This window comes from Sturnus vulgaris, chromosome 19 (genome assembly GCF_052056855.1).
Source record: "Sturnus vulgaris isolate bStuVul1 chromosome 19, bStuVul1.hap1, whole genome shotgun sequence".
NCBI classification, from domain to species: Eukaryota; Metazoa; Chordata; class Aves; order Passeriformes; family Sturnidae; genus Sturnus; species Sturnus vulgaris.
Window position 1 is genome coordinate 7,467,312 of NC_142261.1, and position 21,500 is coordinate 7,488,811.

Consider the following 21,500-nt stretch of genomic DNA (forward strand, 5'->3'; position numbering starts at 1 on the left):
GAATGGCTAGGATTTAGGTTCCAGTGGGTCACCAACAGTGTTACTGGAGATTAATAATAACAGTGAACAGACTCATTCCATTCCCAGTTCTCTAGGGTTTTAGAAATGCAGAAGAACCCACAAAATACCTAAAGCCCAGCCACTGAAAACCAGCCAAGTTTTGTGAAGATTACAATGGTAGCTTCAAATAAATATAAATTGTGCTCTTTAAATGTACAGTTTATTTTAAAACAGTTATTTTGCCAAACCATAAGTGTACCCACTAACTAAACCAAGAAATAACCAAGGTTAAGAAATGTAAGATTATAAGGTTTAGAAAAAGCCTTTCTGATATATTTAATGCTTTTGTTTAACCAGGTGATTTACATTTAATCCTAGTTAGACTAATTAATACATACATATCTTTATAGCAGACCAAACACTTCTTATAAGCAACTGACTGGTTTGTATTACCACATTTGTTCAATGAGGGTAGAGGGAGAGAGGTGTAGAGTATAACTCACATAATCTTTTGCAAGTAGTAGAAAAAATCTGTCTCACAATATAGCTACAAGAAATACATGGGTGCTCATAATTCATATTATCCCATAAAATTTAGAAGAGCAAATGAAGGTAATTTATGTGTAAAACCTCATCCATGAAGAATTTATTGCCATAGTAGGTATAATATACTTTGGCACAGACTTCTTCCGTGAAACTAGTACTTGCAGATTTGAGAAAGGAGCATACCAGAGACTTTTCAGGTTAAACTGTTGTCTGGTTTTATACAAAACACAAACACTGAAGACTTTTCTCTTTTGAGAGAGCTGAAGCCAATTGGTAAGTTAATGTGCCATGGCTGTTGACGATGTGTTTGAACATCTTCACTGTGCAAGTAATCTCTTTAAGATCAGTCTTAGTTTAGTGGTGCTACCTTTGTGTAAGTATTGATGCTTGTAAATATTTTGAACCTTAGAGGGAACCGAGGAAACTGCAGAATTATATTGCTACAAAACATTCTAATTTGCAGTATCTAAAAGTGAGTATGTGCTTTGCAGAGGTTGTTTGCTAAACATGTTGTGAAGCCCAGACCTTATTCTTTTTGTGAGGACTGCACTGGCACATGGCACCTTATCTTTTTCTCTCTGCACTTGAGCAAAACTGTCAGATAAAGGCCCTGGGCTGCATCCATCTCATTGCCAGTTTGACTCGGGCATGCGGTGGCTGAAGTGAGGCCAAGGCAAGGCTGTGGTTACGTTGCAGTGCTGTTGTGCACAGTCTCGGGGAGATGTCAGCACTGTTCTCCTCAGTGCTTGGGTGGCTCATGCAGCTGGAAAAAGATATATTTCCTTTTGTTCCTGCTGCTGGACTCTGATTTCTGTTTTCTTTTGAGATTACATTGTGCACATATGCTTTTATAGTTGCTGCCTCTCTTTGACCCAAACCCTTTTATTTCCATGGAAGTTAATGACATTAAATGAAAATCAAGGCAACCCATTGCCACTCCAAGATTTCTGCATCATACAAAGTAAACTTACGATAGGGAAGGATTTGTTGTACCATAAAATATGCCATTTAAATGCATGTAGCTGGGAATGGAGAGAAGCAGCTCCTAGCATGATATATGAGGGATTTTGGCCCACATCAGCTACAGGAGCATATAGCTATAAAAATGGAGCAGAGTTCTCAAGCATTGATGTAGAGCAGATAGTACCTTTAAAATTCTTACCTGCAAGGTACACAGTGGTGTTGGGCAGCAGTCTGCTAGGCTTGGATTGTAAAAGAACATTATCAATTCCTCTGGGATTTTAACTGTTAATTCCAGGAAGTCTAGGTGTTTCAGGAAGTGCTATTCAAATATGCTATTTCTTCCGGATGTAGATCCTTGGACAGTACACTTACACTTAGCCTTTTCTCTGTTGGCTTGCTCTGCAGGAGAAATCCCAAACTATTGAGAACAAAGATAACTTCCTGTGCCAGGTATATTATCTCTGTTGTAGAAAGAAATAACTTTTCTCTTGAAAGTGACATGGGATTTTTGACGTAGGATGAAGATTTATCTCATCAAGGATGTCACTCTGCTACTAAGAAAAGCTCATTAGACTCATATCAGAAGTACTGTGTTCAGTTCTCTGCTTTTCCAGATGGATTTAGTGGAGTTACAGATGGTGCAGAAAATGGCAACTGAAACAGTTTGGGGAAATAGAACAACTGTCATATGAGGAGAGATTGAAAAGTCTGGTACTCTTCAGTTTAGATAAAGACAGATATTTATTGTTGAGATTTACAAAATCATTAAAGTGATGAAAAAGCCAGATGTGAAACTTGCCCTTCAAATCCTGCAATGTAAGAACTGGAGGGCACTCAGTGAAGGTAGTAGGAGATCGGGTTTAAAGTAAAGAAAAGAAAATAGTCCTTCATTTTCTGGAACTCTAGTTAGTGAATTTTTTTCCATGGTAGGTAGCAAAGGCAAGGATATCAGCAGATTCAAAAGAAATCAGACAATTTCATAGGCAGAAACAGAACTGCAAATGGACAGTGAAGTTGTGTGCCCTGTAAAATCATTGTACATGAGTGGGGCACAGAGGGCAGGAGGAAGGGACCCCAAAAGCAGCCAGGTTTCTCTCTTTTTTCTAAACAGTATCTCTAAATAGCATGGCACTGGTGAAAGTCAGATACTAGGGCTAGATGGGACCAGTCATCTGACTTTGCAGGGTATTTTTTCTTCCATACAGTACCACAGCATGTTCTGCTTTGAAAGGGTTTTATTGTTAGTGTACTGAATTCTCATAAAGATAATCAAGAAAAAAATGGTAGCGTGTTAATACTCCACTGTTGATATCTGAAATATTAATGTGTTTTAAAGTCTGATCCATTGATAGTCAAATGCCTGCCCGTTATTGTGCATGTCACTAACATGGCATTTGTTTGGAAAATGTACAACTTGGAAAATGAATTTTAAGTTTGTGTGTTTATTTTTCTTGGCAGTGAGTTTTGGTTATCTCAGAAGGGAAAAGCTATCCAGGTGCAGTGAAGCTGTGTGGTGCCATGAGTGCTCTGGCAGGAAGGTATGCAGGACAACTATGCAGGGAGCTGGATCAGAGTAGTTTGTTTCTTCATGCTCCAGTATTGTGTGCTACTGAGATGTCTTTGTGCTAGTTCCAAGTAGGCCAAGTTGGGCCAATGAATCAACAGAGCCAACCACATCCACAGATCAGGGACCCAGAACGTGGGCCATGGTCCCTATTCCAGGCACTGGGCTTTAAAGACACCTCAAAGCTGAGATGGCATCCCTGAAGTTTGGAGCATCCTGCCCAAGCACCCAGTTCTGTGCCTGCCCAACTCCCCCATAGGCTTCAGGCTACTGCTTCTTGCATAGCAGCTCACTCTTTTGTGACATCTGTAGCATTTGGAGGAGCCCTGCAAAGAAAGGGGGAAAAAATTCACTATTTTACTTAAATACAGGACACAGAACAGTTCTTTAATATGTGTTTGGGTGGAGGTTTTCTGTAAAAGATCCTGTCTTCTGTATGCTTTTTTTCCCCCCTCTTGGTAACATTAAGCATATTAACAAAAACATTATTTGCTTTAATCGAACAATATGGGCTTTGTTCATATGGAGAGTTTTGAATATTATGTTTAGCTCCTGTACTCTGGGCACAAGCTTTTAGCAGGGATACTTTCATGAGCCATAAACTGTATGAGTGCAGCTCAGGTCGGCTCGTTGTGTCTGTGGAAACTGGTGGTGCTCTGCTGTTGGTGAGAAATCCACCATAAACAAATCCTCAGCCGTGGTCTCAGGTGTGTGACAGGGAAACACGCTTGGCTTTTAATCAAAAGAAATGGAGTGTTTGGTTCTTAGGAATATCTTTTCTCTTGTTTCAATGAAGTAAATGTAAACGCAAATAAAGAGCTTAAAGCAGCCTGACTAAAGCCTCAGCTAATTGAGCTTTGGTTCTATGAGAATTTGGATGTCATCAGCCTTTTGTTTTCCACTTTTCTGGGGAAGTACTTCAGCTATACGGCAAAAATAAACAAAAGAAACCTTTTAAATCTTCACACTTAAATACATTTATGAATATTTTTAGTCGCTGTTTACTCCTTGCAAATTTATCTTGGTCTGAAAAAATGATTCAGACTTATTGTTTTCCTAACAAAGATTTGACCTTCATCTTTATACACGGTTTCACTATTCTTCCTATCAGCGTTTAGTTCAAAGGAGCACTTCGAAGCACGCGGGCAAAAACCAGTTCCATTGTGTAAAATAGAAATGTGTGTTTTATATCACAGGAGTTTAGAGAACAATGCAAAGGTCAATTGTGTTGCTTGCTCTCCTGTCACATGATGTGGGTGTGTATATGAATGCATCCCTGGAATTCCACTGTGGGATCTGCATCTTTGAAGCTGATGCTAAAATTACTGCCGAGGCTCTTCCAAAGGCGGATACTGATAGAAGATTCAATGAAATCGAAGGTCGCCAGTCTGGTAGGCGTTGAAAGATACCTGGCTATGATACTATTTCTGATTTAATAATGCGAATGGGAGGCTAGCCCTTTGTAATAATTAGGACTAATTACTGAAGAGGTGTTGACAGATGGGCTAAGAGGAAACAAACTGCCTTTATCCAGTGGCTTAGAGTCAGATTACTGGTCTTGTGTTATCTGTTTCTCAGAAAGTAGAAGCTTCAATCATTCACTAAGTCTTCAAAGGGGAAAGGGATCCTAACAATATACAGGATTTGGGATGAAGCTATGAAATAAGTCTTTGACTCAAAATGGCTAAATTAATCTCCTTTCCGTAAATTATCATACTTTTAAAGTTTGAGTTACAGATGGAGAATCTGATTGTAGTACTGAAAAATATGTGAAATCAGTATTGATGACTGTCCTGTTGCTGCTTCTGCTCATGGATTAGTCTAAGATTGGTTCCGTGCTGTTAATTCTATTAATATGAATTATTTGATTCCTTCTTATGCCATGCTTGCTATCCAGCTGACACAGAGGCAAGAAAAAGTAGTAAGTACTCTTTCATTCAGTGTTTGCTTTATGCAGATGTCATATCTGATCAACAAGCAGAAGATGCATCTGCTGAAGTTAATTACAGTTATTTACCTTTTTAGGAGACAAGATCATGCATATTCCAGGAAGGAAACAATATATTACAATACAATTGCATTTACTGAGAATGATGTAGGATTTCCTTAAAGAGAATTTCTTCTCTCCTTTTGAATGTAGTGTCCATCCAGCACATCTGCATGAAGTAGATACAGTTGTCCAATGTGAGTGGAGTTAACAAAGACATTCAGGGATTAATGCTTTGTCACCAGAATGAGCACTCAGTGTGACTTACTTTAGGCAAATGATTTAGAAGTCTAGCCACCCTCTATCTTCTCAAATGACTTTTAAGTGCTTTTCTCCCCACTCTCCACCATATATAGAACCTCATTTTCTTAGAAACGTGATAAATGTGGTTGCATTTGATAGCACTTATAAGCAGAGGTAGCTTTCAATTATTTATTTACTTTTAACAAAAGGGGCCATTTAATTAATGTTTAAATATTTATAACAGTTTTATTGTGCTGTAAAATCGGTTATACTTTGATCTAGATTTTCTGGTTTGAGATAATAGGGTTGGTAAAAGTTTTCCTAATGAATTTGGTCAGAACATGACATAATGTGATTATCTGACGAAAGACTGACACTTCAGTTCCTGCCAGTATAAATGCACGGTACAATGGGGGTTGTTGAGCACAAATTCAAAGGCTGGGAGTTCAAGTTCAGGTATGGCAGAATTGTACGAAGTTTCAAATTAATGCAGTGAAACAGTGTTGCATTTTTCACTACATTTTTGGTCAAGAGTAATTTGTAGTGGATGAGTGGAGTGAAGCTTGAAGTTAAATGTGTGAACTGCAGCTTTGGGTTAATTTCCCTCTGTTTGCTAAATAGTAGTTAGTGTTACTTGTTAAAACATGGAGAAACTAACTGGTCAGAACATGACAGACACAGGAAACAGTTCCAGAAACTGGGAACGAAGCATTATCAGTATTCAGCCTATTAAATGTGGAACCAGTTTTTAATCAATATCCCTCACATTTTAACAATCTGTTTAATATATGAGCAAATGATCATATGCCTGGAGACGAACATATTTAAATAATGCATCCTACACGCGTATGTAAAATAGATGTAGATTTATGTGATCAAACTGGCGTGAAAGAACAGTAATATCTAAAGTGTAAGCTTAGCCTAAACTGTTCAAATAAACATTAATTTTTTCATTTGATATTCAGGTAATATTTGCTTTGTAAATGTCATTCCTGTTTGCAGTGGAATTATAGTGATCCCTACTAGAGTTCTTGCACTAAGTTGCTCTCCAATAACTTGGCTTATCCAAAAACTTACACTGTATGGAATAGCAATCCTAGTAGACAAATGACACATACTATTAATAATTAAGCTTGAATTTTGGGGGATATTTAATAAGATAAAAATACTTAATAATCTGTCATTTTGGGTCATATATTTTAAAATTATATACATAACACTAAGTCCTTTATTTCCAATGCTGTAGGGGTTCTTGGAGAAAGTAAAGTGTTAAGTACCAAATGTGATGGTCTTTACTGAAATGCAGTTTGTTTCTGACCTTGAGAAGATTTTTTTCTGGCCTGAATAAGGATTTAAAGCTTTAATCTAATGAATCAATGCAGACTGTCCACATTGCTTTGTTTCTTGAAATACCACATGGCACGTGAATCTCAGTGTCCCTAGGAAGGGACCGTCTGCCTGGAGTCAGTGAGTGGAGTCCTGTCCCAGTTCTAGGGACTGTGCCACCTTGGGAGGTCACTGACTGCCCCTGCCACAGCTTCTCTATCTCCAGAGAAGGATGTGGAATAACACTGGTCTCAGAGATGTGTTGTAATTTACACAGGAGCAGAAAGCTCCCAAGGAGAAAATGCTTTATGAACTGCTGGTGTAATGAACAGACCCTGCAAGCCCTCCCTCGTTTGAGCAGTCTCACCAGTATCATCTGGTAGTTTGGACAGGCATAGATCAGATCCAAAATTTAGATTTCACAATACAAGCTGGTCACAAATAGGAAATTGCCCTTGGTTATTTAATATTTCTTCTGCATTTATGTCAATTTATCTTGTTTGCTATTTGCAGTGTTAAAGTATATTTTTAAACTGTTATGAAACAGATGACAATATAAACATGGGGGTAGGAAATAGGTACAATATTCTGATGTAAATGCATCTCCCACCATTTGCTGGTGAAGAACGTAGCTTGTTCAGCTAATTGCAGTCTTTTTTCTTCTTTGAGTGCCTATGTATTTTGTGAATGTATTTTGTACTTGTCTTTTTAATTCTATAAAATATAAACTGTATCATTAAAGTAAAAGAACTATTTTGGGAAGCACTGTCAGAGCTCAGCTTGCAGTGTAGTTTAATGTAATTCTTACCTCTGCACGGCATCTCTCCCATGGTGAGGCAAACACAGTGCGGGGGGTTCATAAGCAGCGTGCAGCCAGGAACACAAGCTGAAGTTTGAAAAGTGTATGAAAAGTAGATTGCTTCATTGTGTCCTCATAAAGTGTCACTTCTCACTATCTCCTCCCACCAAATGAGCAAGAACTGCCAACTTAGGGACACTCATAATTAAAAAAAAAAAAAAATGAAGACTTCTGACTGTAAGTAACAGTCATGTTTACTTCAGGTACTGCCAAAGCAAAATAAAATACAGCATTGCTAACTCCATGTATAATAAAATAATTGTATATATTTATTTTATCAGAGTTTAGTCCAAATGTAATAGTTATAGAGTAATAAAATAATATGTATTTTTTAATGGAATCAAAGGTGACTTGATGAAAAATTAAAATGCTGTGGCTTTTAAACTTAGGAAGATTCTGAATTAATTTAATTTTAAGATTGTATGAAAATGGGATTTTGGTCACGTTCTCCCTTATTGTTGACTGCATCAAGCAAGATCCTGAGCAGACCTTAATGTTCATGGAAACAGCTCCATTTCTAGCAGCTGTGGACATGGTCCTGTACATCAGGATTCATGATAAGTCATTAATAAATGGTGTATTTTAGAAGTATAAATTCATTTACTATTTGTTATATTATATTTTATAATATCATGTCACATATACTTTTCCTTAATTCTGAAAACTCTTGTTGTACTTCACATTACGAAAAGAAAGTATAGAAGACAAAATGTCATCTGATTTGTACTGTGTTTCATGTTCCTATGCCCTGTGGGAGGAAAGGAAAAGTAATAGAACAGGCAAATAAATAAGCATGGTGTTGAAACTGGCATGACAGTTTCTGCTCTTGCACAAAGGAACTGCAATCAATTTATTGTCTTCATTGGTCAAGTGCCAGAATAACAGTATACTATTATACAAGAGTAGATTAATTAAAGGGTAATTAGAATGGAATAAATTATACAATCATAAAAGTTTGTCATGGGAAAAATATGTGTTTAGAATTAATTAGTTTTCAAATAAAGTGATATTTTAATTGCTCAGAGTTACAGAATCCTTAATTGCAGATATATAATTCTGGCCTAAATAACCTCAGTTGCTGTAACAACTGTGTATATTTCTTCTCTGTCAATTCTTTTTAATAGTTTGTTACCAAACAAGATTATTGCCGGAATGTCTACAAAAATGTCTGGAAGATGTTTAATTAAGCCCATGCTATCTGAGGACATTATTAGCTCTTGGAACCAAAAGATTTGTGGCTGATGCTGCACTATGCAGCACCCCTAATTAAGGAGGATGGGCAGACAGAGCCTGTGGCTGACAGATTGCTATGCATGGCTGAACTGCAGCCTACTCAAAATAGTCTTTTGATGGTCCTTGGCTCATCAATTTTCTGCTAGATTTCAATGATTTATCACATGTACAAACTTAAATTCATTCTAGGTCTGCTGTTATGGTGAAGAGAGACTTATATAAATCCCTTTTTTAACTTATTTTGTGTATATATAAATGCATATTCATATTCTTCAAGTGTTCAAAGTGATTAATCATTCTTTGTCTTTTGTGTCCCCAATAGTTTTATGCAGAGTGTGTTGTAGAGCTGAACTCCTGTAGGCTTTTATGCTTTCTTTCTCCAAACAAGGCTGGCTGTAGTTCCATCATTGCTGTTTTCCAAGCAATTAATGGTTTCAGAAAGTAAAACAGATGGGTGTCTTTTCCCTCATCTGCAAATTGAACCTGTTTATGAAACACTAGAATTTCATGTGTTTCAGCTGTATTTCACGCTGTATTTTAGGTTCCCTTGTTAAAAGCTAGTGCAATAATATGAGAGGCAGGGGCTCTCATGTTTTTAGACCCCATGTTTTTGGCATAAATGTATCCATGATATTTGTCTGTCTCCAAAATGTTTACTTCAGTAAGATTTGCAATGCCCAAAATGTTTAATTGTACTAAGAAAGGTCAAGCAGCTGATAGCTGAAGGCTCATATGTCAGAATGAAGGACTGAAAAAAAATTATCAGTCTGACACAGGGGGAGTATTAGAATGATTAATGTTTATGTTAATTTATGGCTTTTACAAATTGATTAATAGCTTTTTGTTCCAGTGACCAAAATGTGTAAGTGGCAATGAGATCCATATGCTAACTCAGTGTCTTTCAAATGATTATAATCATTCTTCGTTTTGTTCCCATGCTGAAACTATGTTTTCATATCGAAAGTAATTGTTGTACAGTGACTTTTTAAAAATTGCAGATGGTAGTATTTGAAATTGAACCTCAAGACACAAGCCTGGGTTACAGTATTTTTGAAGGTTACACACTGACATTTATATACATTTTTCTTGCAAACTTCATTACTTAAAATCTTACTATATTGTGGTTAAGCCTTTTTCAGGTAAGGAATGCTTACACACAAAAAAGGTGCTAATGCTGGGAGGAGCCATTATCTGAGTGGAAATCATTAAAAATGTGTTGCGTTGCATGACGGTTATTAGTCATTTTCTCCCCTGCTCCCATAAGATTTCTTGGCATATCACCAGTTGCTGATAAGCAATTTTGTTTGCTATCTGTCCATTGACTAATACAATTAAAATGTGGAAACCTCTATCATTCATTGTCTAAATGTCAAGAGAGAAGGTAATTTTGGGGATCTCCTGAGAAAGGATGAACTCCTAACTTCCCTAGCAGTCAGTGGGAAATGGAGGTTCTCAAACTGAGACTTTTGAGGTGTTTTTCTGAGCAGGCAGTCATTGTTAGTCATTAGAAATGATTTGGTGACTATTTAGAATGAAAGCTCTGGCAGTATTTAGTGTTCCCAACCTGTAAGGGGAAGGACTCTTGTCAGCAGTAATGTTGGCTGTGTGGCAACAGGTTTATGATATCAGCTAATGAAGGATTCTGTAACTAGGTCATATAAATCACTGCATTCTCTTTGACATTGATGTGTCGCTAACTAGCAGGATATACATCACTGTGTTTAATCTCCACTTTGGCAGTCGTAAGCAAATAGTAATATGAAAAATAAGCAATTCAAAAAAAAGCATTTTGTTATCCTTGCCTCTGAATATTAAGAGTGCTTTATTAGTACATTTACTGGTTAAATCAAAATTTTCCAGTAATTCTTACTTCTGCTTGACATCAATTTATTGATTTAAAAAATTCTACTGATTTCTGATTTCTATTTGAATTAAATTATTATTTAAATTTTCTTTAAAGAAACCCTAGAAGTATAATACAGTTTCTATCTCAATTTAACACTGAAGATAGAAATGGGAGTTTTAAACTGAAAGCTGCATTGTTATATGACTGACAAATGAATTTTCATATATTCTGGGCTCTGACCTCTGTAACTGTTTGTGTAGCACTCATATCTCTTGATCAAGCTTCTGCTGATTTTACTTTTGCTAGTGCACGTTTCTGTCTTTGCACACAACAGACATACCCTGTGTTTCGGGCAGCTGGGGTAAGAATTGGAAAAGCAGGGTGCTTGGCTTTTAGTTTAGAATTTTCACTGTTCCCTAAGTGTTTTGTGTGTGTCACCTTGCTGCAGGACCCAGAAAGGCATTTCTTTGAACAGCTGAGTTACTTTTCACCGCGGGTACAAAGAGATTTCTTCAGTCTCACATCTCTCTGTATTGCTGACTTCCCTGTTTCAGTGTGTTCTGATATGTTTTTGGTTTGTACATGTAAAATTAAAAGCTGTGCTTAAAAATCTGTCACAACATGTCTGAAGAATTGTTTACCAAATCATATACTGCTTTCAGACCATTTGTAGGCAATAACCTATAAAAATTTTACTTTTGCAGTCACATGAGGTGAAATTCAGCTCATTCAACTTGCATGGATTTGTTTGGCATTTCTTTTAATGATGTATGAAAATGTTACTGATTGAATGGGTTCTTGTAGCGCTACATTCCCATTCTCTGCTTCTGAGAGGTGCCACAGAACCAGGCAGTATTTTGTGACATCCAGGGATGTGTAAGATACTTCCAAGTGCTGCTGTGTTGTAGCACAATTCAGTGAGGGGAATCAGGTTCTCTGGGACCCTGGAGCTGTGTCCAGGCTGTTGAGCCGAAAGGAGAGGCCATGGCACTCCCAGCAGCCCTGGTATGGGGCGTTGCTTGGGCTGAGAGCAGTTTGTGGTTTCAGCACTGAGAAACCTCGATGTCTGCAGTGGTCGGAGGCTGGAAATGTGGGAACATTGCTTTTGGAAGCTCATACTGCAAGGGATTTTAATGGTGGAGATTGCAAATGTAATGGAACACACAAAATTGTTTGCATTGCACTGTTAACTTGAAGGAGGCAGTTACTTGCACTGACTGCCTCTGCAGTTGCAGCTCAGGACCCACTTCCTAAACAAACTCGTGCACTAGAGCACCGAGTGCTGTGACACAGGGCAGAGTTTGTCAGGGGCTGCAGGTAGGCACAGAACTGCAGGCTCAAAAAGGGCTTTTGTGTGAATGAAAAAGCCTGGAAAGGGGGAAGAAAAATTTAGTCACATCTTTCTTAACTCATTCTTTGCTCTGACTTTTCCTTTGGGAGGGTGGCACCTGGTTGACTGGGAATTGTCAAAAAATAACAGGGATTTCATGTATCTGTTTGTGAGCACACCTGGATGTGTTGGATATTTTGCAGTAGTAATTATGTCTGCACACCTGCTGGTTTCAGTCCCAAATCAGTTTGCCAGACATGCCTAGGGAGATTTATTTCTCCTATACCTGAAAAAGCTCTTTTACCACTGAGGTTTTAAAACTCTAAATAAGCCTAAAGAAAAATAGAAGAGGATTTTTTCCTGTCTTTGCTTGAGCTGTTGGTATCTCAAAGTGAACTGTGGAGTTTGCTGGGGGAGGAGGGTGTTTAGATAATATTTTAATAGCAATTTGTTTTTGCTTCAATGTGTGATAGAAATACAAGTGACAGGAGTGGGAACAGGAGAATTGCTGAATTCTGTTGGAATTTTTCCTGTGGGAATCTGTTAATGTTTTTAATTCTCTGAGAGATTTTTCTAAGGTAATCCTTTTGACATTTACATATTTTAAATGACTCTCATTAAATAAAAGCTTAACTTTTTTATATCAAATGCTGAAGTGATGATACTGAAATACCACTGCATAGAAATTCAAATGGTTTGAGGATTATTCTAATTGCAACCTAAGCAAAGTAAGATTTGTGAGGGATATTAATAGTGAATTGTTCTTTAAAACAACGTAATTTTGAAGGAAATTTAATTGTTCTGGCATTTAGCAGATGCATTTTCTTAGACAAAACCCTTTTTAGTACCTCATGTGTGGTGCACTCAGCCATTCACTAATTGAAACCCTCATTTGAGCAGTTGGGTTTCCACTCCCCACTTATGTAGCAAACATAACTTGTGCAGGAGCCCAAGGGTTTGCAGTGCACTCTGAAAAATCCTTCTCGTTGTCTGTGCCACATCAGTGTGGCTCAGTTCCTGAAGGGCGATGCTGTTACCAGCAGAGGGAAAGCTGAAAGAAATAAAAGTGGAACATCTTTTTAAAAATCCAAAGAGCCTGATGGTGAGGTGTCGTCTCTCTTGCAGGTGATGCCATCTTGTAAGCAAACACTGCCATGAGCAAAATGATTCATATATTCATGTCTTTTCACTCCTTTCACTGGAGGCAGGCGGACAATAATAACACGAGGACAAACACATAGTGTAGCTCAGAAATGCCTTTAAATGAACTTTATTCTGTAGGTTGCACTTTGCTTGCTCAAGCCCTTGAGCCAGATTTTGCTCTCAGACCAGACTAAATACTAAGCAAAATCATTTAATTAAATTTGTTGCAGATATCCCCAGTTAACAAGAACAGATTGGTCTCCCTGAGGCTAGATAGAGTTAACAAGAAAATAAATGTTGTGCTAATTAGAGAACTCATTTTTAGACACCTGGGGTGAAACTTTAAAAAGTCCTAGAGATGTAGGATTGAAAATTCATTTGGAAATGAGTCTTAGGCTTCTAAATCACTTAGGCACTTTTGAAAAATTTCCCCAGAGGCTTTAACCATCTCACAGTCATCATATTTAGCATGTTTGTAGCTGTCTGCTTAGCAAAGCACCGTATAACTATTATCTGTTTGAATCAGCACACCACAATGTGCTTTATTATCCCTGTAAGGTAGAGACACTGAACTACTTGGTGAGTTGAAGGCAGGCTAAGTGTCAATTTTTGAGCATGCTTGTGTGTCAACAGGAACAGATGGATGTTTTCTTGGAGTTACTAAAGTACCAGTACCCCAAATTTCCATCTCTTTGCAACCTCGTGGGACTTCCTGTAGGTACCTAACAACTTTTTATTAAATTTTGTCTTAAGTGACTTGTCCAAGCTCATGGATAAAAAAGACAGCAGAGATGAAATTTGATAGTTCAACACCTGCTGGAAGGAAAATGAGACACTAAATACTGTCACACTGCTATTCATCTGCCAGATCATGATAGGAAGTAATAAGGACTCAATACACATTAGATTCAATATCAAGTCAAATTTCCAAGTTCACATATATGATTAGCAGAAAAGAAGGAAAGAACCAGACTCTAAGGAGCAAAAAGTCCCTTCAATAGCATGCAGCTCAGAAGTATGTTTTCAGTAGATTCTTTTTTCCTGTAACTGGTCTGAGGATTTTTCTGAAATATCCTTGTAAAGACATGCATTAGTAGTGTCTGTTTCATGCCAGGTAAAACCCTTCCCACAACCACGCACACACTTGCTGTCTGTCAGCAAAAACTTCTGTGTCAGTAATTAGAAAAATGCTATTAAAAACCTGCCTTGTAATCCCAGATAGCCTCTGGGTTGCCTTAGTTCTGTTTCCTCAGTGCAGTGAGCCAGAATTGTTCCACCATGAAGTGGGACCCTGCTCCTCTGACAAACTCTTAGCTACTCTTCTGTTTATCTCGTTCTACAAAGTGTTGTTTTGAGGGCACCAGCACTCAGATGTAGTGCCCCAAAGAGGTGTCCCTTGGTGACAAAGTCCTTGGTCTGACAGGTTCATAACACTGCATATTGCAGATGGGCACTTGGGAGCTACATCTCACCGTGGGAGTGAACCTGCACATCGTGTACATCTGAAAATTTACTCCAGCCTGCCATGAGTCTGGATCATCCTACAACTTCATAAAAGAGATGAGTCAGGGCCCTAAAACACAGAGGGTATCCACTGAGCTCATTATTTTCCTACCTAATTACACAGTGCTATTGAGAGAGAACTGCACATTACGCTGAAGAATCCTGTTTCATCGCTAGCCCTAAAAGATAATTGCATCTAATTAGAACCTATAGATACCATGGTGATAACTGATCTATAAACACTCAAGGTAGACCTGCAAATGAGGTGCATTAGCAAGTGCATCCATTAAACACAATTTGAAAGCTGGTACTGAGGTGAGATGACAATGAAAAGCTGGGCTGTTTTGCCATGGAACTCATAGCTCTTGCACTCTGTTCTGGTTCTCTGCAATTCCTCTACTGTTAACCGATTTTTGCTTACTGAATTTAGAACACTTTTTGTTTAATCTGGGGTAATGTATGCATGAGTGGGGAAAAGTGATGACAGATGACACCTGCAGTGGCAAAAGCTGCCCTTTTCTATGTAGGTTAGGTCAGAAAGGTAGAGGCAGATATACAAGTGTGGCTCGGAATGCCACAGATCAGGGATCGAACACTTTTCATGGTGAAAATATTTCTTGTAATAGACATTGTAATGCATTTTCTAATGAACTGCAAATTGTACTTCCGGTTGAATCATTTGCTCTGGTTGCCTTGTCTCAGCACAGGTTTGGAGGGTCATTTGCAACAAGTCAGAACACGGAAAATTTGTCCTCATCCTTCTCCATCCTTTGCACAGCTGCCTGCAAAGCTGTTAATGTGAAGGGAAATACCTGGTGAGGGGCCAGAGCAGCGAGGCCTGTGGGGATTGCACAGGCTGTCCCTGTGAGCTCATCAGGAATTGTCCTCTGCATTTCCTGTGTGGGACAGGGCAGCCTGCTCCCCCATATACCAGTCCTGCTCTGTGCTGACTCGGACCACGTTTGCTATGAAGCTGAAAACATCCATCTCTTGATCCTTTAGGGACTACAAACTCCTTGGAATAAAATGTTTAGCACAGTAGTCACTCAGTTAATATGAAGCATTGCTTTTTTTTTTTTTTTTTTTTTTCTCCAAGAAACCATGCTTAGAACCATAAATTAAAATACTCTGGAGTAATGGGATTCTTGTGTAGAAATGATCATCACTGCCATCTCATCGACATGGATGAGGGTATTGAGGCTGTCATTAGTAAATTTGCAGACGACGCTAAGCTGGGAGCGTGTGTCCATCTTTTGAAAGGTAGGAGGGCTCTGCAGAGAGACCTGGAATGGTTGGATGGATGGGCAGAGTCCAATGGGAAGAAGTTTAATAAATCCAAGTGCTGAGTCCTGTATTTTAGCCACAATAACCCTCTGCAATGTTATAGGCTGGGGATTCTGTCACTGGACAGTGCCCAGGCAGAAAGGGACTTGGGGGTACTGGTGAACAGCTGGCTGAACATGAGCCAGCAGTGTGTCCTGGTGGCCAAGAAGGCCAATGGCTCCTGGCCTGTATCAGGAATGGTGTGGCCAGCAGGAGCAGGGAGGTCATTCTCCCCCTGTACTCAGCACTGGTGAGGTCACACCTTGAGTCCTGTGTTCAGTTCTGGCCCCTCAGTTTAGGGAGGATGTTGAGATGCTTGAGCACGTCCAGAGGAGGCAGCGAGGCTGGTGAGGGGTTTGGAACACAAACCCCGTGAGGAATGGCTGAGGGAGCTGGGGGTGTTCAGCCTGGAGAAAAGGAGACTCAGGGGTGACCTTATCACTCTCTACAACTTCCTGAAAGGTGGCTTTAGTCAGGTGGGGTTGGTCTGTTTCTCGAGGCAGCAATGGCAGAATGAGAGGACACAACCTTAAGTTGCACCGAGGGAAATATAGGTTGGGTATTAGGAAAAAGTTTTTTACAGAAAGAGTGATCAAGTACTGGAATAGTCTGCCCAGGTGGGTGGTGGAGTCACCATCCCTGGATGTGTTTAAAAAAAGACTGGATATGGCACTCGGTGCCATAGTCTAGTTGAGGTTGGACTTGATGATGTTGAAGGTCTCTTCCAACTTGGTGATTCTGTGATTGTGTGATCCGGAATTCTTTTCAGTTGATACATTCACTGCATTGCTTTTCTGAAAAAACACAAAAGTAGTATTTTTCTGGGGAGGAAGAGGAAAGACTTAGCCGGGGGGCTAAAGCAGAGTGATAAATCGCTTGCCCACTCAAATTATGAGTGTCAAATTTCTTGTATTTTGTAGCTCTTCCCTTTAGCACAGGGAGAGCAGGTGACCAATTTGGGATTTACAAGCGTGCAAGAGGAGCGTGCGTGTGGCCAGCTCAGCACCTTGCTGGGAGAGGAATGCAGCAAAGAGCAGGTTGGACACCTGCTTCATCAGCTCACCTTGAGAGGAAATACTTCACCCTCAGCTGGGTGGCAAATAGAAAGAATGTTCAATAATGAAAATTCAGAGAGTAAAGAGGAGAAGTAAGTGTCCTGCTCAGAATATATTTAAAGTTGTCATTTCACTTTAGGCTGCCTTACCCTCTGTGATATCTGTGTCTGCTTCTCACCCCTCCAGTTCACTGCTCCAATGGCTCTGCCACCTCCAGATCCACAGTTCGTGCTCAGAGGTACCAGTGCTCCAGTCCACACTCTGCATTTTTCCTGTGGAGGCCCAGAACCTGATATCCCCCTTCTTTTCTCTGGGTAAATACACCAAGATTTCTGGCTGTGCTGAGCATCATATGACTGTTTCTGGTGGAATTTAAGTGTATTATTTTGACAAAGTGTTTCTGGGGAAAACAGCAACATTCATGGTTTTACATGATGGGTGTGTTACTTGTGCATACAGCTTCAGTTTTGGAAACAAAACAAAAACAAAACCAACAACAACAACAACAAAAAAGGAAAAATATCAGACTCCATGCAGCGCTCACACTAAAAGCATCTCTTTCTAATGCCAGGTCTGAGAATGGGTTTATCCATGTCTGGAACCTGAAAACACACAGAGTGGACACAGCGTTGGATGGCCATGGAGGAAAATCTGTCTGCTGTGTGGAGACAATGGGTGGTAAAGACAGGCTTCTCAGGTTAGCAAAGCAGGCAAAAACCAGTGAAATGATTCTCGTCTCTGTGATTGAAAGAAAAAAAGGGGGTGTGGGGACACAAAGGATTCTCTTAATTCTGGAATCACTTAAAGTTTTTCCAACACATATGGAAAAGTACTGAAGTAAAAAAAGAAAAACTCTAGAATAAAAAGGGGGGTGGAAGATACAATTAATTTATTATATATGTTATGATGTCATAACAACTTGGGACCTGAAGTGTCTTTACTGAGAACGGGTAAGGTCTTTGGGTCAAGGAAATGCACTTGGATTTGAAGTTGACAAACTTCACTGCTGTTTCTTGGGGAAGATAGAAAAAAAGAATTTATGAATAGATGGGAGAAGGAGAAAAGGGAAGGAAAGAAGAGAAGAATCAGAGATGGAGAGTGGAAGACTGAAAATCAGCAAGAATGCTGAGTTTCATGCTTTTGCTTTGTTGCAAAATACCTTCTGTTCTTGTTTAGCAAGGGAAGGTCAGGAAGATTTGTGTACTTTGGATTAGACAGGTGATCTAGAGTAGATGCCAAAGTGTCTGTATGATTAGGAGGTGTTCTGACATGTTTATCTAGAGAAGACATCTCATAATATACAGTGGAACTCATTAGCATTTATATTTCTTATCTGCTTAAGTACAATTATCAACACTCTCCCCCATAAAATCATATTGAATGAGCATTGTTTGTATAATTATAGAGTTTTTCCGTACCTCTGTTTTTGCCGTGTAGTTCTAACACTTCACATAGCAGTGATGCTTTAGGACAGCATTTACCTGTATTTGATATTTCTCTCTTGTAAAGCTAAATCACAACAATTTCTTCCAGTATCACACTGTTTGTATCCCCAGTGCTATAAATGTTGTGTCAGTTTGTCAGTCAGCTGAACAGCACTGATGTTGAAGAAGTCCCAATAGTCTGTAGATTTACATCTCCTCTGTTTTAGTTTCATACTTCTTCAGGTGATACTGCTAATTAAAGTACGACATGGGTAAAGGATTTTTGATGACTCTTTGCCCAGGTGGTAACATGAGGACATGCATCTTGTGCTAGGGTAGTTTATGCACAGTGCTGCTCTGTTCCAGAGCCAGTTGGATCACATAAATCTGCAACAATTCCTGCTGTGCCCTTTGTGTGGCCTCCTCGCTTTGCCTGCCTGGGAGCTGCACAGATCCTCTGGGACGGGGCTGTGCCGAGGAGTCTGGGGGGGAGCTGCGCTCCTACCTCGGCTGCTGCTGCTGCTCTCTGGCCTTGGGTGTTTCAGCCACAGCGTCTCCTTGAGCAATCGCTGCCAGTCCCTCTCCACTGTGTCTCCACAGGTGCACAGTCCTGGGAGCCCTCTGTGCCCCGCCTGTGGCTGTGGGAAGCTGATCACTGAATAACTGTCACTTTTTGTTTATCTCTGATGAGGTCTTTGTTGCCTTGCTGTTTGTCTTTCAGCTGTCAACACATGACATTTCCATTTCATTGCTAGGGTGAATGAGTGTTACATGTGTGAATCTTTGGATACTTTTGTTTCCTTTTAAATTAGATCTAATCAATGATAAAATATAAGGGTTTTTTTTTACTGGGGATATGTTCAAATGCTCATGAGACTTTATAAATATATTCTCACATATAAATAGCACAACTCAGCCTGATCAAGTCTCTCTGCACAAGGAAGCAGAACCTGTGACTGCCGTGTGTCTGACTGGCTCCCAGGCCCTCCCCCCTCCCAAGGACAGTTGAACCTCTCGGCCAGTTTCACTGGCGGCAGAAGGGTGGTGGTCTCAGGGACACTGAGCCCCCCCACATTTCATGGAACACCCAATTAACAGCCCCACAGAAGCTGCTCAAAGCTTGGTCCTTTACTGTCTGTTATGACCCAGTTCGAGTTACAGCCCTGCAGGCAGTCAGGCTTCCTCAGACTGCAGCTCATGGATAACTTGTTTTACTGTAACAGTCAGGGGCGCGACCAGAGGATCTGCTTGTGGGATTTAGCAGAGGGACGGACTTCAGTGACGGATTCTGTCTTCACGGAGCATGTGGGATTCTGCAGATGCTCTCTGTTAAAGGTGGCACAGGGACGCTGGCTAATGGCCATGGCAGGCAGAAGCCTGGAGGAGGTAGGAAGAGTCTCTTTCTCTGTGCTTGAGAGGTTGCTTTTGGTACTGAAATGACCTAGTTCAGGAGGGGAAACATCAGTGCCATTGAATTATTTGCTCAAGAGCAGGCAGCACAAGAAACCTTTGGGAGTTTTAATCACTAATTTTACTGCCACAAGGATGGCTGAATTATAGAACTCATGCTTTAATAACAAGGATACCACCCCAAGATTTGTTTGACATTTAAGTATTTTCAGCTGCTGTTGATCTTTACATATAGAATTTTGAAAACTCTTTTGGTGCTGCTGGGAACAAGAGTCCTTCTGGGGAACTAGTGGTCAGCAGGTGTGTCCTCAGATGGAGGAGCTTATATTCCATCTGAAGCTGAATCGGGTTTGGTGAGAAGAGGGGAGGTGCAGGTGATTTGTAATGCAATACGTGGTCTTTCACCCCAGGCTAATTCCTTACCTGGAACTGGGGCTGGAAATAGTTGAATTACTATTGCCAGCCAGAGGTTTGCTGTGTGTGGGATAATTGCAGGGTCCGTTTCAGTTCCAATTGGGTAAATCCACATCTAATGGCACTATCGCAGCACTCAGTGACTGACAGCTTTGTTGACCACCTCCACTTCCGCTTTGTAGAAATTACAGTTTTGTTTTCTACAATGGGATGTTTGAGGACATCACACAAAAATAACACCAAATACTTGACATCAAAATACCAAAATTATGAAAGAAGAAAAAAGTGGCATAAATATGAGAAGAAATATTATAGCTAAGAGCAAATTGCTGATGAGCATAAAAGTTCACATGCTTTTCTGGACTATAGGTTGTGTAGCTTGAAACTGAAGTTTGCATATTTTATACATGAAGTAATAAGTGCCTGTATTGCAAGAAAATGTGATCTTTTTATTGCACAGAAGCTAAATACATATTTAAGTACTTTGCTGACTCACAGCCAGAATGTTCAGCCTTTTACAGAACTAGATATGCCTGTGGACACAGCCACTGCACCAGTAAATAAAACCATTTTAAGTCCCATACCTTGTTCTGATCAAACAAAGAACTCCCTCCATTTTAAAGCAGTGCTCAGTAATACTTAAGTTAAACAAAATTGACAAGTGCATTCTTGTGTCAGCCGGAGAAGTCCCAGTAATGAAGAATTAAATAATCAACTGACCCAAACAGAAGATGGTTACCCCGGTGTCGCTTACAACTCATCTCTGTTTTATTCTCATTTGTTTGCTTGGGCCCTGCAAGAGGAGAATCATTTGCAGTCTCCTGAGGTAGAAGAGTTCTACTCTGTGTGTGAACCTGTGCATTAGAACTGTGTCATGTTTCAATAAATTCACATAAGCTCCCATAATATATAGTGCTTCCAAATAGGCAGCACTGTGTGAGACAGAGTACATTTGCAGCTTATGATTAAAATTAAGACTTAATAAGTGTTTATGCTTGGCTGGTGTCCAAAAAAAGAGTAATTTTGTCTTAAAGGAGGTTCAGTCCATAAATAATGAGATCTGAACAGGCATTTATTTGTTCATGATTGCATTTAAATCACCAATTATGAGTTACATGCACTTTTCTTGCCAATTTGCCAAAAACATGTTAAAAGCTTTATTAATGTGAAAAAGAGAAAGGGTGTGTTTCCTTGTGGCCAGTTTTAGCCACCCAGGAACACTATTAACCTCAGGCAAAGGCAAATCTTTCTCCTATTAAGCAAAACCAATATAAACATGGAACTTCAAGTTTTAGGTTACAGTTGTCAAAATATGTGAAATAGTATTTATT

The 21,500-nt window shown here is 39.5% G+C and overlaps 1 protein-coding gene across 2 annotated transcripts in view; it reads left to right on the plus strand.

Moving 5' to 3' along the window:
- The window catches only part of GNB1L (G protein subunit beta 1 like), a 42,719-nt gene that overhangs the window by 8,862 nt on the left and 12,357 nt on the right, over nt 1–21,500 (plus strand). The window contains exons 1-4 of one of the 2 annotated variants that reach the window (XM_088175799.1): nt 16,523–17,013; nt 17,108–17,235; nt 17,493–17,618; nt 19,569–19,731. In XM_088175799.1, coding sequence (XP_088031925.1) covers nt 17,120–17,235; nt 17,493–17,618; nt 19,569–19,731 — 405 coding nt within the window. In that variant the 5' untranslated portion in view covers nt 16,523–17,013; nt 17,108–17,119. Of the gene's footprint in view, nt 1–16,522; nt 17,014–17,107; nt 17,236–17,492; nt 17,619–19,568; nt 19,732–21,500 lie in introns of those variants that run through there. The other variant, XM_014894537.2, reaches the window with a different exon arrangement.